General features: G+C 41.8%; 1 protein-coding gene across 1 annotated transcript in view; it reads left to right on the top strand.

The window, feature by feature from the left end:
* CACHD1 (cache domain containing 1) overlaps positions 1 to 17,202 on the top strand; it is a 210,536-nt gene that overhangs the window by 141,263 nt on the left and 52,071 nt on the right. Inside the window, exons 5-7 of the mRNA XM_012639326.1 lie at positions 11,761 to 11,887; positions 14,569 to 14,713; positions 16,043 to 16,259. Of these exons, the coding sequence (XP_012494780.1) occupies positions 11,761 to 11,887; positions 14,569 to 14,713; positions 16,043 to 16,259 (489 nt within the window). The remainder of the gene's footprint in view (positions 1 to 11,760; positions 11,888 to 14,568; positions 14,714 to 16,042; positions 16,260 to 17,202) is intronic.

Here is a 17,202-nt window from a genome sequence, read left to right as displayed (position 1 = left end):
TTGTATAGTATTGTTAAATTAACCAGCCCACTTCAGTGGATGAACTGTCCCAGTTTATCACATCAGGCATACCTTATTTTGTTGCTCTTTGCTTTATTGCACTTTGCAGATGTTGCTTTTTATAGAAATTGAAGGTCTGTGGCAACCCTGCAGCAAGCAAGTCTGTCGGTGCCATTTTTCCAACAGCAGGTGCTCACTTCCTATCTCTGTGTCACATTTTGGTAATTCTTGCAACATTTCAAACTTTTTCATGGTTATTATATCTGTGAGGGTGATCTGCGATCAGTGATCTTTGATGGTACTGTTGTAATTTGGGGGCACCATGAACTGCACTAATATAAGATAGCACACTTAATTGATAAATGTGTGTGTGTTCTGACTGTGTTTCCCCGTCTCTCTCCCTGTTCTGGTTTGGGCATCCTCATTCCCTGAGACACGAAAATATTGCATTTAGGCCAATTAGTAACCCTACAGTGGCCTCTAAGTATTCAAGTAAAAGGGAGAGTTGTATAATTCCTACTTTTAGAAATGATTAAGCTTAGTGAGGAAGGCATGTTGAAAGCTGAGATAGGCTGAAAGCTGGGCCTCTTGCGCCCAACAGCCAAGTTGTGAATGCAAAGGAAAAGTTCTTGAAGGAAACTAAAAGTGCAATGCCAGTGAACACAGGCATGATAAGAAAGTGAAACAGCCCTATTGCTGATATGGAGAAAGTTTGTGTGATCAAAGGAGCCACAATGTTCCCTTGAACTAAAGCCTAATCCAGAGCAAGTCCTAACTCTCTTCAATTTTATAAAGGCTGAGAGAGGTGAGGAAGATGCAGAAGAAAAGTTAGAAGTTAGCAGAGGTTGGGTTCATGAGGTTTAAGGAAAGAAGCTGTTTCCGTAACACAAATGTATAAGGTAAAGCATCCAGTGCTAATGTAGAAGCTGCAGCAAGTTATCCAGAAGATTTAGCTAAGATCGTTGATGAAGATGACTAAACTAAACAACAGATTTTCATCGTAAACAAAACAGCCTTCTATTGGAAAAAGATGCCATCTAGGACTTTCATGGTTAGAGAGAGAAGTCAATGCCTGGCTTCAAAGAACAGGCTGACTCTCTTGTTAGAGGCTAATACAGCTGGTGACTTTAAGTTGAAGTCAATGCTCATTTGCATTCTGAAAATCCTAGAATTTCAGTATTATGCCCTTAAGAATTATGCTAAATCTATTCTGCTTGTGCCTTATATATGGAACAAGGCTCAGATGACAGGTGGCATATCTGTTTGTACAGTGTGGTTTGCTAAACATTTTAAGCCCACTGTTGAAACCTGCTCAGAAAAAAAATTCCTTTCAAAATATTACTGCCCATTGACGATGCACTTGTCACCCAAGAGCTCTGATGGAGGAGATATAAAAGGAGTTGAATGTTGTTTTCATGTCTGCAGTCATAGCATTCTTTCTGCAGCCCATGGACCAAGAAGTAATTTTGACTTTCAGGTCTTGTTATTTAATAAATACATTTCATAAGGCTATAGGTGCCATAGATAGTGATTCCTCTGATGGATGGATGGGCAAAATAAATCAAAAATCCTTCTGGAAGGGATTCACCATTCTACATGTCAAAATGTCAACATTAAAAGGAGTGTGGAAGAAGTTGATTTCAATCCTCACGGATGACTTTGAGGACTTCAAAACTTCAGTGGAGGAAGGAACTGCAGATGTGATGAAATAGCAAGAGAACTAGAATTAGAAGTGGAGCCTGAAGATGTGACTTGAATTGTTTCTTGCGGGTGAGCAAAGAAAGCGGTTTCTTGAGATGGAATCTACTCCTGATGAAGATGCTGGGAACATTGTTGAAATGACAACAAAGGATTTAGAATATCACATCAACTTAGTTGATAAGGCAGCAGCAGGGTTTGAGAGGATTGACTCCAGTTTTGAAAGAAGTTCTGCTGTGGGTAAAATGCTGTCTGATAACATCGTGTGCTAGAGAAATCTCTCATTAAAGGAAGAGTCAATTGGTGTTGCACACTTCATCGTTGTCTTATTTTAAGAAATTACCACAGTCACCCCAGCCTTCGGAAACCGCTGCCCTGATCAGACAGGAGACATTGACATCGTGGCGAGACCCTCTGCCCACAAAACAATTATGACTCACAGAAGGCTCAGATGATTGTAAGCATTTTTTAGCAATAATGTATTTTTAAATTAAGGTGTGTACAGTGTTTTTTTAGACATGCTATTGCACCGTTAATAGACTATGGTATAGTGTAAAAATAACTTTTATATGCACTGAGGTGGCCCTTTAGAGTTGCGTTGGTTCAGTGACAACTCTTCTTTATTTATGGCACGTTCTTATTATAAAAGTTTAATTTTTTATATTGGATATCTACTTGACCCTGTGCTTCTTTTTATTTATTTATTATATGCCAAGTGCCCACACCAGTGCCTTGCCCATGGCAGGTATACAGTAAATTCTTACTGAATGAAAGAATGAAAGGTGCTAGGATTTTCTTTGTGCTTTTGTTTCCTCATCTTTATAATGGAATAACCAAGACTTTTGAGGGACTTCAGTGAGGAAAAGATTGTGTTCGTGATTTGCTGTAAGGTAGCACTAGTTTCCTCAGCTAAGCAGCAAATCAACACACATAAATGACCCAGGTATCTAGAGTGACAGAGACTGTACAGATGAATACTAGTTTTCTACATTCACATGAAACTAGGGGGAGTCTAAACACACAACGTACACAGGAAAATCAATCCATTGCTTCTTAGTACCTCATAAACCATTTTATACCTTCATTTTATTCTTACCATGGAGTCCAAGGATATAAGTATCAGCTTCATTTTATAGATGAGAAACCGTCCAGAGAAGTAACTCATCTACCTAAAGTCAAAGTGCAAATTGTTGGTATTAACATGACTAAACATCATGTGTCCTGGCCTCCCTGAGATAGATGCTTGACATCTGTGTCCATAGCTGTATTCTGCCTACTGACACCTGAAACTCTTTATATCTAAAGCCAAACCTATAAATAATCTCTCTATCCACCCAAACTTCCTCCTTGGCCTGTGTGTTCCATTAGGTCAGTTAACAGCAGCTTCATTTTACTAGTTACCTAAGCTTGAGACCCAGAATAAATGGCTCTCCTTCATGAAGAGCTTCTCCCAGGTGACAAATGTATGGAAGTTACTAGGCCAGACACCAAGATAACTAAGAGATTCTACCCTCAGAGAGCTCACAACCTAGTTGTGTATATATGTGCATATTGTAGTGAGGAGGAGAAAAATCAACAGACAAGTACAATTACAATATAGTGCTAAGTGCTGTAAGCCTGGGACACTAAACCCAGGTTGCGGGCTCTGTGCTGGGTCTTCAAAGATGAGTAGGAATTATCCGGCCGATGTGCTTGTGGCAAGTACACATCTTGGAATCTGCAAAATGTGCAGCTAGAATGGATCGTTGTTTAAAAGGGAGTAAGTATCAGACAATGAGAGTAGTGCTGAGCCAGATTTTAATGGGTCATTTATATCATTCTGATGAGTTTCGTTTTGGGTTGTTTGGCTTTGGTTTGGTTTTTGTTTTGACTTGTATGGTTTTTTTACCTTGAAGGCAACCAACTGACAGATTTTAAGGAGGGGGAAGGCAAGAGAGCTTTGTGGAAAGTGAAAGAAAATATAGTTAGCCTGAAGGAAGACACACCTGGGGGCAGACTATTTAGGTCATCCAAGAGTGGGAGTTGGGCAGTGGAGAGGGGCCATGGCCAGATGTGGGTTGAATGGGGTGGCAAGAAGTGAGGAATCAGTGTAGACCACTCTTCCAAGTTGCTTGGCTGAGCAAGAGGAAAGTTCACTGAAAACTTAAGACATAGGAAGGTTTTTATTGTTATTCCTGTTCCTAATTTTTTTTTTTTTAAGTTAGAGAAACTTGAAAATGTTTATATGCTAAAGACAAAGAAACAGTTTAGGAAGCTAAGCAAACAGCCAGGATAATGGAACTTAATGTCTTGGGTTAGTTACCTGAAATGTAGCTCATCATCAGAGTCACCTGAGGTGCTTTGCAAGGAAACAAACAAAACTACTCTTTGGTCCCCAGCCTAGACCTGGTGAATCAGAATGTTGTCTTGGAAAAGTCTGGGAATCTGTAGGTTTCAAAAATTGATTGTAATGGTCATCTGGGATTGAGACTTACATTTTTGTTAATTCTCTTTTATTGCTTCCATGAGTGCTTGAAGAGCACCTGGACTTTTGGGTCCTCTGGGAGTGATCTACTAAAGAGGGAGAAGAGCAGCAGATCCTTACTAATTTTACTTTATCCCAGAAGCTTATTCTAGATTCTCTGAGTCCACGACCCGGCTGTCTGAATGAATCAAGGACAGAATGGACTGGTTATTTTGCATTATATAATTAGCCTAGAATGGACATAAAGAAGAGCTGTGAGTGTGAATCAGAAATTTGAGGATGCCCTCTCCTTAGTATTAGACTAAAATAATTACTGGGAGATACGAAAGGATCGTTTAGTTAGTCCCAGGAGCAGCTTTGGTCCACTGTCATTAATTGAACTTCTTCAGTGGGCCCTGGCTAGCATGATCAGCATGGTGGCAGAGGTACTGAGCAACGTGGTTTGGGTCTCGTTTAGGACTCTGAGTTTAAGTCACACTTCCCTTTCTGAACCAGAATATCCTTAGCTATAGAATGGTAATAATTATATCTCTTTGTTTGTTTAACTTCTACCTTCTGGCTCTTGCTAGCTATTATACACTTGGAAAATTAACATTTCTATGCCTTGGTTTCCTGAATAATAAATAAAACCTACCTCATAAGGTGGTTGTAATAACAGACTGAGACGATGCATACAAAAGCCTTAGCAGAGTGCCTGGTACGTGGCCTGGTACTCATTCTGCTTACCACTCTGGATCAGTGGAGCAGTATCTGGCGGTCCCTGAAATTTGGCCCCTCCAGAATAGTATCTGGCAAAACAATGCTCAGGATGTTAGTGTGTCAGTGAGGAGTGGGAATTGGAAAGCTGTGATACGGTACAAGGCCAGAAATTTTGTTTGGGGTCCTCAGAACGTTAATTTATTTTACTCTCCTCCAAAATGTTTGCTGTTGCACAGAATATTACTGAAAGGTGCTAAGTACGTTCTGGTCTGTTGAAGTGTGTGTGTGTGTGTGTGTGTGTGTGTGTGTGTGTGTGTGTGTGTGTCTGTGCCTCTGTGTATGTAGGACAGCTCTTGTGTTTTCTATTTGACAAGCTGTGGTGGGCAGGCAGCTTTGTGTGTTTTTTCTGAGTGGTGTTGGGCTGAGCGTCAGAAAGCCCAGAGTTCCTTGAGGTGGGAGGAAACTAGCTTTCCATTCTGCACATTTGCTTTTTGTTCCACCTTTGGTAGGTAATATTGTTGAGAAAAACAAAAGTCACAAGCTAACTTCAATCCACTCTTTCCCATAGATGGGGTGGTTTGAGGACAGGCAAGGAGTTTAGAGGACATGGTTGGTTGGTTTGGACTGGAAAGGCTGATGACATAGAACTATTAAATAGTTAGATGTGGATGGTGAAAATGGGAGAAAATATTTGGAGGCCAGAGAATCTGGGGCCCACGTGTTCGAATTATCCATAGAGTTTAGCATGCTAGATGCTGGAGGATGTTGAGACTCAACAAATGGGAAGTCAAGAACTCCTGAGGAAAAGAAAGGCATATTTTTTCAGCTGCTTATCTGACAACAGTTTGTGTGCTATGGTTGAAGAAAAGTAAGCCAACAGCTATTACAAAGTTGTTGATATTTGCTTAGAATTAGCATAAGAACCATAAGACACTGATCTGGGTGACAGAATGAGATCCTGTTTCTAAAAAACAAAACTATAAGAGGCAAACTCTAAATAACAGATTTGGTAAATCATTTTGCTTTTTTCTCTCCTTCCTTCCTTTCAAATATTTATTGAGTCCTGATGATGTGTAAGGCACATAAGGGATGATACCTTTTGCTTTGGGGTCCAGAACACCTTCTATTAAACCAAGGGAAGGGCCGGGCACCGTGGCTCACGCCTGTAATCCTAGCACTCTGGGAGGCCGAGGCGGGTGGATCGTTAGAGCTCAGGAGTTCGAGACCAGCCTGAGCAAGAGCGAGACCCCGTCTCTACCAAAAATAGAAAGAAATTAATTGGACAGCTAAAAATATATATAGAAAAAATTAGCCGGGCATGATGGCACATGCCTGTAGTCCCAGCTACTCGGGAGGCTGAGGCAGAAGGATCGCTTGAGTCCAGGAGTCTAAGGTTGCTGTGAGCTAGGCTGACGCCACGGCACTCTAGCCCAGGCAACACAGTGAGACTCTGTCTCAAAAAAAAAATCAAGGGAAGATTTTTGGCAGGTAGCAGTAAGAGTGCAATTGAGGGTGCAGGGGACAGAGGTGCTCTTAGATCTGACCTCCAGCATGTAGGCACTGTGCCAAGATGGTCTTGCCCAGAGCATCCCAACAGGTAAGGCTCTTGAATACAGGAGCTATTTGATTTCCATACCATAAAATGCTGAGAGAGTAATATCATAATATGGAAGCAGGTCTTCTGATAAGCCCTATCCTGTCTTTCCTTCAACAAGTTGACTGGATCAGTCAAATCATGGCTCTGCCCTTGGGGCCTTAATCAAGTTAGTTCTGCGTCTATGAAACGGGGATAAAATAACAGACCAATAGGGTAGTTATGAAAAGTAGCACAGTATATATGAATCTGTTTTGTATGATACTCAATATATTTTCACTGTTTTATTATCAAAACAGCTTTCTTCATGTATAATTGACATGCAATAAACTTCACATTTCATACGTACAATTAACACATTTTGACATGTATAGACCCATGAAATCATCACATGAACAAGCTTTTTAATTTCTCGATTTACCTGTCTATTTCTGTGCTGGTTGCATTGACAGACTTTATTAACCAAGACAGTGGTGTTTGGAGAAGGGAGTGTTTAGCACTTTAAGACATATTTAAAACTATCATTGCTTCTGTGTTGATGTGGTCACAATATTAAAATTGTTTTTAATTGGATTTGGCATTAAAAAAATAAGATTTTAGAATTTATCAAACAACAGTGAAGATCATTTCAGCCTGTGTGTTGCAGATTCCAATCCTACAGTTCTCAGACAGTGAGTCCGGGAAAAAAGACCTGGGAAATTCTGCTTTAGGGACACAGAGATGAGTCAGATGTAGTTCTCACCCTCAAGAATCTTAGAATCTAGTGCTGGAGGAGCTAAAACTTACCCATAACAGCAATAGCACTGAGTAGAAGGTGGGAAGAGGTAAAATGATGGGGAGGATTTCAGAGCTGCAGTAACTTCCAGCTTGGGAATAAACTTCCATGAGGGGAAAATACATTTATTGCCTCCTTCACTTGTGTCTGTCAGAGGGAGGTGTGGAGAGCAATTTAAACAGATACAGACCCCGCCCGTTAATAGCTTAAAGCCGAATGCTGTGCATCACGGCTGACGGGTTGGGTGTGTGCCCGGCTCTTTTCCTGGATGGCTTCCAGCATTTTTGAGGAAAGAGTGAGTGTGCAGGACCCTGCGTTTGGACGCCAGCCCAAGCTGTCCAGTGGCCAGACACCTAACTGACTCATGTGAATGGGGGAAGCCCCCTCTGGGTTGCCTGTGTGGATAATAAGGCTCTCATTCACCTCCACAGCTAGGTCAGAGAGTGGCCCGCCTGGGATGTACACACCACATTGATAGATTACTTCTGGGCCCTGGGGGCCTCATTACCATCAGATCCATCATCTTCTGCTAGTACCAAATAATAGGTGAAATTTAATCAGATGCCAAAGGAGTCCTCATCAGGAGAGTTTGAGACACCCTGCCTGATACCGTGCTATAGCGCTGGGAGGATTATAAACAACCAGAATAATCTTTTGTGGTGAGACCAAATATATCATGCACTCTGTGAGTTCTGATTTATTTTTAAAACATTCTTGCTCCCATTGGCTCTCCTTTTAATAGTTTCACTGTAGCCTGTTTATTGTTACAGATGTTACTTTTAAATGAGGTCATTGAGCTTTCCTTTACTTCCAAAGGCAATGTTTGCCTTTTTATTGCGGGGTTGGCAGGGCTGCCTGGAGAACGGTGCTAATGTGGGATCAGGGTTAGGGCTTCAGACCCCAGGAGACTGGGTGGAGCAAAAGCCTCTTCCATGTTTACACGCGCTCGCGTCAGCCAGATGTCTCACGAGGGGCAGGTTTCCTGGCAGAGAGGCGAGGAGACGGGCATTGTGGTCACAGGCCGGCCTGACTCTTGTGGCCCCTTCTTGCCCGCTGTGAAACCTCAGCATGTCGAAAAAGCTCTCAGAGCCTGTTTCCTCATCGTAACTTGGAGATGATAATTTTTACTCCCGGGATTTTTGTGAGGATAAAATGTGAACTGCTTGGTATGTATGTTGGCAGGATCTGGGGATGGGAAGGGGAGTAATTGCTGAAAGCACCACGCTTTGGAAATGCTTTAAGGCATGTATGTATTAATAGTATATTTTGCGTGGCTTTGTTGAAGGACCACTGACCAAATCTAGCTTGCCACTCCTTTTTGTAAATAAACTTTATTGGCACACAGCCACACTCATTCATTTACAGCTGTCTGTGGCTGCCTTCTTACTACAAGGGCAAAGTTGAGTTGTTGTAACAGAGATCCTGTGGAAAGCAGAGCCAAAAGTGTTTCCTACCTTGATCCTTTACAGAAGTTGGCTGACCACTGTGCCAGACCTAAGGAACATTTCTATGCAGAGATCTGATCATTTAAAGCAGTGAGGAAGAGGGGATGAGTGGGAATTCTAAAGTGTTCCTGCATGTCTATGGAGTTTGCTCCATTCTGATTTAATGTAAACGCCTGAAGCCTTAGTGCGTGTTAAAAGATTGATTTGTTGAGGAGAGAATTAAATGGCATGTGTGTGAGCATTAGCACAAGGCTTGGCATGTGCTTGTGCCAGGTGTTTGTCAGAGTAGATTCTCGATTTTGTTCCATCAGACCCTGCCTGAGCATAACCCTGTCCGGCCCTGGGCCTGTGTTCCTAGAGGTGGGCAGGTCGATAGAGGCAGCACCATGTGTCACTTCTATGGCACAGTTACATGCTGTCCGGCATTTTTTTCTGTTTAGAAGTTATTTTTAATGATCAGCATAAAATGAAGTTTATTGACCGATATCTTTATCTTTGCTTTACACTCTGGAATTGTTCCAGTAACAATTGGAGCCAGCACTAAAGCCAGACCTGAATCTGTACCTGCCGGAAATAAAGATGACACTGGCATTTTAATGTTGACTGCATGTTTTAATTGCTGTTATGTTTGTTAGTTTTTCGAAAGCAATTAAAGTATTTGCGATGGCTCAAAAAGATAGTCCTCAGAAAACATATTGCTAATGGCAGGAAGACCTCTGCAAAGTAAATAAAACTTTAAAAATGGTCAGCCTCATTCAGATGGAGAAAGGGACAGGAGCTGAATAGATTGTCACTCTGTGTTCCACTTCATACAGGGCAACAGCAAATGATATGCACCTATGTACACTGTCCTTTGATGAATTATAAAGAAGAACTTGGCCTCTGGCCTCCTGTCTTGCTAAGCCAGCGTCTCCTGTAGTGACCCCACTATAAAGTGCTCACTTCCCTGCCCTCACACATTGGTTGCATCTTGGGAGATGGTTACATTCTCAGGCTTTCAATTAGACTGTGGGTAAGAGTTTAATCTTTTTGATCCCTTTACCTACATCCCACAAAGCACTTCTGTGCCCATGGTAGGCCCAAGAACAAATGAAGAAGAGTTGATCAAAGCCAAGTGGCCATGAGGATGATAGTTGATATATTAATAAATACAGGGAACTAGAGGCAGCAGGGCTTTACACCTGAAGCAAGGCCTGTCTGTCTCAGTAGGAATTCAGTCCAGCTAATATGAGCTACCATGGCAGGCCAGTCACTATCCTGAACACTAAGGAGAAAGAGTGGACCAGCGTGTTGCCTTCTTGGAGTTCACGATGCTGTAGAGGATGGAGGCAGGTGTGTGACTGTTGCACCAACCATCTGACTTACCAGAAAACCATCATTCTCACTATACCCGGCAGATCGTGACAGGTCCCATTTCAGAATTTGAATCCCTGATGCTAAGTATGGTATAAAAACATAAAATGAGCATACTCCTTAATATTTAGGGTGGAAGGATTTGGTGAGAAATACATTAGAACCAGAAGAGCTATGTTTGAGATGTGATCTTACCACCTACTAGCTATGGATGTTCATTTGTTCAAGAAATATTTACTATACTCTCACTGTGCAAGTATTGTTCTGGGCTCTAAGGAGACAAGGTCATGTTCCTGATGACAGGGACCTTAAAATTTAACTGGGGGTGAGAAGGGAGAGGAGAAAATGCACTGGTATAAAACAAATAAGATCATTTCAGATGGTGCTAAGTGCTATAAAGAAGATTAAACATGGTGATATTATAAAGTGCCACTTCTTTAAGCTTTAGTTTCCTCATTTGCAACATGGAGATAAGACCACATGTCATGTATGAATTTATAAAAATTAATGAAATACCCTGTGTGAAAGCTCTTTGTCTACAGTGAGGTAAAGGTCTGTCCTCATCCTTGGAGTCAGCCCTTGTAAACAGATCCTTATTTTGTCACGTGGATGTTTAGAGCATAATGTAGTTTTTAATCAAATACACCTCGCGCATTCCTTCTTTTTGCCTTTGCTCAGACTCCTCCCTCCACTGAATTTCTGCTTCATTTCCACCTAAATAATTCTGCTATATATTGGTTATTGCAGTAAGGCTTGGTTTTTGCTCATCTGTGTATATCTTGCAGCATGTGAAGCAGTGACCTGTGCATAGTAAGTGTAATAAACTACTGAGTTGGTTTGGAGCGGAGTTAAAGGGCACGAGAGCTCAGAGAAGGGAGGGGATTCTGTTGTGAGAGAGGGTCAGAAAGACTTCATGGAGCTGTGGGTCAGGATTGCACACAACAAGGTGGCTGGCTCTCGGGGCTGAGGGGATGGCAGCCACAGATCAGTGGCAGCAGTGCAGTATTCACAGGAAGAGAGGCAGGATGGCATGATGTAGGGAACATGGGAGTCAGGACACCCAGGTTTGTCTCCCAAATCGGTCACTTATTGATGAGGTCTTTAACAAATCACTTACGTACTCTAAGCATGTTTTCTCAACTCCAAAGTAGGAATAATAATACCACCTACATCCTAGTCCCAGCACCTGGCACAAGAATTATTCCATAGGTAACGGCTTTACTAAATGATTATGGTTCTGGCCTTTCGAGTACCACATATGCCGTTTCCCTGATTGTGAAGTGAGACAAGCGAAGGTAAGGTCGAGGTCTCAGGTCTAGTCCCTCTGGAGACTAGGCGTATTAACGTCACTGTTTTCTACAGCTAGAGAATGTCCCCCAAGCCAGCAAGCATATGCTAGCCCCACAGGGACCCGTGCAGGGAGAGGTGAGATTCATGCAAATGAATCATTTGTGCCAGAAAACTAATCCAGGACATGTAATGTCACCATACGATGTTAAGAATAATAGCTTCACTTAACTGAAACATTACATTTCTATACATTACATTTTCCATTCATGGGGCATTTTTTCAAGAGGCAGAAAGAAAATGATTCATAGAAAATTTACAACCTTATATCTAAGTGGGGTTTCTTCATACTACAAGCAGTTTATGCAAAACAGATGCCTGCGGAGCAACGCCTGCGTGCACCTGTGGGCCTGGTGGTTATATTTCATCTTCCTCACTCCTCCAGTTCTTGCAGACAACCTGAAATCCAACCCTGGAATTAAGTGGCAGTATTTCAGTTCAGAAGAAGGAATTTTCACTGTTTTCCCAGCACACAAGTTCCGGTGTAAGGGCAGCTATGAACATCGTAGTAGGTATGTTGACTTGCTTGCTAGAGTTTTCAACTGTTGATTGATTGATCTATATGAAATACGAACTTTTCATTTCTACACACAGCTCTGCCTCTAAGCTGTGGATTCAAATGTGTGCTTGTTCTGAAACGATTTCACTGTTTAATACATGTGATCTTGGTAATACTAGGGAGAGGCAAATGATAAAGCCTGGAGCTTTTCTATAACTATCTAACAAGCCAAATAAAACAGCATATTTACTAATGAAGTGAAATTGAGCACCTAGAGTGTTTTGAGCTTCAGTCATCTTTGTTGAAACATAAACCATGGTACTTTCTCTGTAGTGCAGCCGTAGAACATAACTTTGTAACATATCTCAGTTGAATTTGTGATTCTCAGCTTCCCTTTCTATGATAATGTGCTTGGCCATACTTTTGAAATTTACATGAAAATGTCAACTACTAGAAGTTTCAAGGTTGTCCAGAAAGCATTGGATTAAAGATCACTAACATCCTGCTTTTCTCACAGAAGTGACTGGAGATTGTGCCATGTAGCCAGAAGGGCAGTAATGGTGGGATGATTTGTATGACTAGACTCATTAATTTACAGAACCCCTGAGGCAAAGATACTTTCCTTTTGACAGTTTCCCGTTTGCAGTGTCAGATGCTTGATGCCAGAACATCTGGAGCCGAGTGCAAGGTGCCCACTTTTCATGCCACTGTCTGGAGTCTCAAAATGAATAATCACTTTAGCTTCCCCTCTTCTTTACTTTAAATGATATCTAGGATCTTCCTCCAAGACAAATACTTCCGTGCATTTCCTAAGAAGCACATTTCTCCCATTCCCTCCCCAAACATTCTGGTGAAAACTTGGGTGTCTTGGAGACTGGACCAGAAGTCATGACCTTGGCTTCTAAGTCTGGCTCATCTAGAAAAGCAAAGGCCACCATGAGCCATCAAATTTTACTTCTAAGAAGATAGTTTTAGATGGCATGCTTCTTTTAATGAAGGACCAATGAAGGATAGTTTAAAAGGGAAAACAGAACCTTGTCAAAATCAACATTAACCTACACCAGGCAACTTAGGTTTTCTTGTATCTCCACCCTAAATCTGCATTAATTCAACCCTCGAACCTCTCTTCCCTCCTGGCTAAATAATTCACCTTTCTCTCCTTATAGATTGCTATTCCTATCCCTTTACTTTCCTCTGATGCCTTTGCGAGTTCTCTGCATCCCTTGGAAGTGTAGAGTGGATTTCAGAACATAGCGACACAAGGAAGGAACTGGTGGCTACCAGTCATGCTATGAGGACGCCTCCCAGTTCGTACATTTAACGTTACTATTTATATATCCCACTAAAGGTAGTGTTCAACAACTTAGCGTGACAATGCGAACACATACCCTGCTTTTCATTTATGTGAGTTCAGTTAGAACAAAGGAAGTGTGTCATTTTAAAGAAAATCCTCTCGCCTAGCCAGGAGGATCTAAAAAGTTAAATATTTGACCTAGTTGTCAGGGTTGAGATGGTCAGATTTTCCTTCTTTTCTGTTCCCTGTTTTATTTCTGTAACCGTCTCTCCTGGCTTCTTTTTATCCCATTTCCCTACCGGCTCACTGGTATCTACTAGTGAAAATATAGCGGTACTTTAGTATTAATGCAGGATGTTGGGCCTGAGAACACTTAGTGTAAATTTGGCCAGATTTTGAGTTTTTTTGGTGCTTTGCCTACATTTATTAATTTGTGCCCAGGCTTTTGTGATTCAACTGGCATCTAACATTTCACGGGAAAATCTAGTGTTTAAGGGGTGTCAATAAAGGAGAGAATTCTCTTGAGGCCGATTTGCTTTCTTAAACTCCCCCTAATTTGTTCCAGCTTTAAAACTGTGAATAGAGACCTCATTAAACCTCTTCTCACAAACTTTCCCGCACTGCACATTAGCAGAGGGCTGCTTTGATAGGAGGCATTTCTCCTTTGTGGCTCCCCTCATCCCTCTTTTTCTTAATGTTGGCAAACAAAAACTTGGCAAGAAGAGTGGCTATCACAGGCTTGGACAAATTTTGATGGCACAGCTTTAAATGCTCTGATAAGGGGCCTTTTGGTGGCTGACCTGTGTGAATTGTTTCAGTACAGAAAGGAAAGGGGCCTCTTAGCAGAAGCCTTTGTATGGGAAGAGAGAAACCCAACCTGCTTTTCAGAGCTGCTCAGCATGCTCACAGGTTGTAGGCTGCCTCCCTCCTAGCAAAGCCTCGCCCTAAGTCTACAAAGGAGACTCCAGCCCTGGTGAGGGGACCTTTTTTCTCTCTCTTGGCCTGTCTCTCAGCCCAAGGGGCCACCCATTCCACTTCCTGTAGCAAAATGGATACCTGGGGGCAGTATCACTACACAGAGGTGAGAGAGTTGACTCTCAAGTGTGCTGAAAAAGCCATCCTCCCAAAGGCTTTGCTTCTGAAAAACTTCTCTTGGTTGCTTCAATCTTTAGAAGGTAGAAATTGCCAGTCCGTGTCTGGCAGGCACATATTGTTGTCCTGAGGTGGTGTTTGCAGTGCACCAATGTGGTTTCTTCTTCCATGCTGATCTCTCCATCCTCGTGCCATCCCTGGAAGAACACATAGAGACCAACATGCCCACACATCTGTAGTGTCCACAACTGTGTTGCGGCCTTTTACCTAAACCAAGACTGACCTTAGAGAGCTTCTCCTCCCTCTAGACCCATCTACGTCTCTACGGTCCGACCACAGTCAAAGCACATAGTAGTGATCCTGGACCACGGGGCTTCAGTCACCGACACCCAGCTTCAGATTGCCAAGGACGCTGCTCAGGTCATCCTCAGCGCCATCGACGAGCACGATAAGGTGACAATTATCCCGGTGACCCCTGTGGCATGGGGTCTTCCTTGAATGCTTTTTTATAATTACTTTATTGTTTTGTGATATAGAGATGCTCCTTGACTTATGATAGGGTTAAGTCCCATTCTAAGTTGAAAATATTGTGAGTCAAGAATGCATTTAATACACCTAACCTACCGAACATCATAGCTTAGCCTAGCCTACCTTGCGCATGCTCAGAAGACTCACATTAGCCCACAGTTGAGCAAAATCATCTAATACAAAGCCCGTTGTATAATAAAGCATTGATTGTCTCATGTAATCATTTCATACAATCCACTGTAAACTATGGGTTTTTACCCTCATGATCGTGTGGCTAACAAGGAGCTGCGGCTCGCCGCCACTGCGTGGTATCTCCAGAGTATGGTCCTGTGTGTCACTAGCGTGGAAAAAGATCCAAATTCAGAATTTAAAGTACAGTTTCTATTGACTGCATACTGTTCTTGCACCATCATTAAGTCCAAAAGCTATAAATTGAAACTTCATGAGTCGGGGACCATCTGTGTATTTTGTTTTTAATCTATGTTTAAATGGCTTTGGGAAAAGAGAGTGGTTTAGTTTTTATTCTAATATTTGAGGAAGCAGCTGCCAATCCAAAGATCTCTTTTATAACCCCCACTACCAAACTGAGTCGTGTAAGGCTCCTGTTAAGGTTTCTAATTAGCCATGACTTTCACTCCGAAGTTACACTAAGGAGGAGAAGGGTGGGATATTTGGATGCTGCTGGATGGTTGAACTTTATCCCGAGATTGATGGGAAGTTGGGGAGAAGGGGAGGCTGCTAGTGGTTTACTGATCTCCAGGACACCTCCAAGAGCGAGAGGTATGTGTACGGCTAATGATAATCTATTGCCCGTGGACATTTTCTCCTTTATCATTTTGCCTTTGCCAACTCCAGAGGTTTTGCTCACTAACCTCCTTGCCTAAAACACACACCCCATTCCCCTACCCTCACCCCCACTTCTCATTTGAAAACCAAGATGGTTAGCTCTCATTAAGACATTTCTCTGCATAAAATAACTTTCTTGTTTTTTAAATGTTATCTGTGCATACAATACTGCTACTTCATCTGGGAACAAAATCAAACTCTAGAGCCCCCACACCCCTTAATCAGTTCTTACTAATCCTTTTCAAATTTGATAGATTGATGCCTCCAGGCATTTATTTGTATTAAATAAACTCTCAGAAACGGTTCTGTAGGCCTTCTCCCCTCAGCTGGGCTCTTACGTTATGTTTAAAAAAAAAAAAAAAAAAACTTTAAGTGGTAACATAAGTTTTTTTTTTTCCTTTCCTCCAGATTTCTGTGTTAACTGTGGCAGATACCGTCAGAACTTGCTCGCTGGACCAGTGCTATAAAACCTTCCTGTCTCCAGCCACCAGCGAGACAAAAAGGAAAATGTCCACCTTCGTTAGTAGCGTCAAGTCCTCCGACAGTCCCACCCAGCACGCGGTGGGATTTCAAAAGGCATTTCAGCTGATTCGAAGCACAAACAATAACACAAAGTTCCAAGCGAGTAAGTGCATTCTCTCTGAGGACCTATAAGCATCATAAAGATAGCAGTAGGAACATATTGTAAATCGATCCCATAGCTGTGTTTAGAGGGATTTTTTTTTTAATTGATTTGAGATAAAATTGTCACAAATTGTCTTCACGAGCATCTAATACTAGGATCTTACTAGATTGTCTTATCTTTTCCAACCAAAGGCAGTCAGTCTGCATGATTCTTTGACTCTGAGAGCCTCCTCTTCCTACCCCTTTATTAAGAACAGAACCCCGTTTATTTCCCAAGGGAACACCCACGTCCTTTCTAATGCTAATTGTCAGAGTTGCCTCCTCATTGACTTGGGGTCTGCTTGTGCACATGGGCACATGAAGGGGGCAGCAGGAATTCTTGCCTTGATCCTGCTTCTTCTAGCCAGCTGTCATTTAGATGAGCACAGTCCTTCAAATGTACAAAGGCACTCTAATTTAATTTTTATGTATTAAAGAAAATATGGAATTAGGATGCATACCAAAGTCAAGGGAAAGATATTTGAAATGTGGCTCATGCTTTGAAACTACTGAAAGGAATCTATTTCATTTTCCCTTTTATATTAAAAAATCTATTTGTAGTTTTTTTTTTCCTTTTTGTGAGAACATTAATGTATCCTGTTGAGATAAATTTAAAGAATAAATTTCCAAGCTCTTCGTTGTGTCTGCATTTAAACTAAGACGGCACTAATAAATGCAAAGCACGATGCCTGGCACTATGTGCCTGGGCCCTCGGAAGAAGGAAGCTACTGGAATGATGACAACTAATGAGGGTAGATAGTGTGTTAGTTTTGTTTCGGCATAACACATTACCACAAACTTAGCAGTTTAAAACAATATACATTTACTATCTCACAGTTTCCATGCGTCGGGAGTCCAAGTACAACTTAGATGAGTCCTCTGTTTTAGGGTCTCCCAAGGCTGCA

This window comes from Propithecus coquereli, unplaced genomic scaffold (genome assembly GCF_000956105.1).
Source record: "Propithecus coquereli isolate 6110/MARCELLA unplaced genomic scaffold, Pcoq_1.0 Scaffold14, whole genome shotgun sequence".
NCBI lineage: Eukaryota > Metazoa > Chordata > Mammalia > Primates > Indriidae > Propithecus > Propithecus coquereli.
Note: the sequence above shows the minus strand (reverse complement) of the source record. Positions and strands in the feature narration are given on the sequence as shown.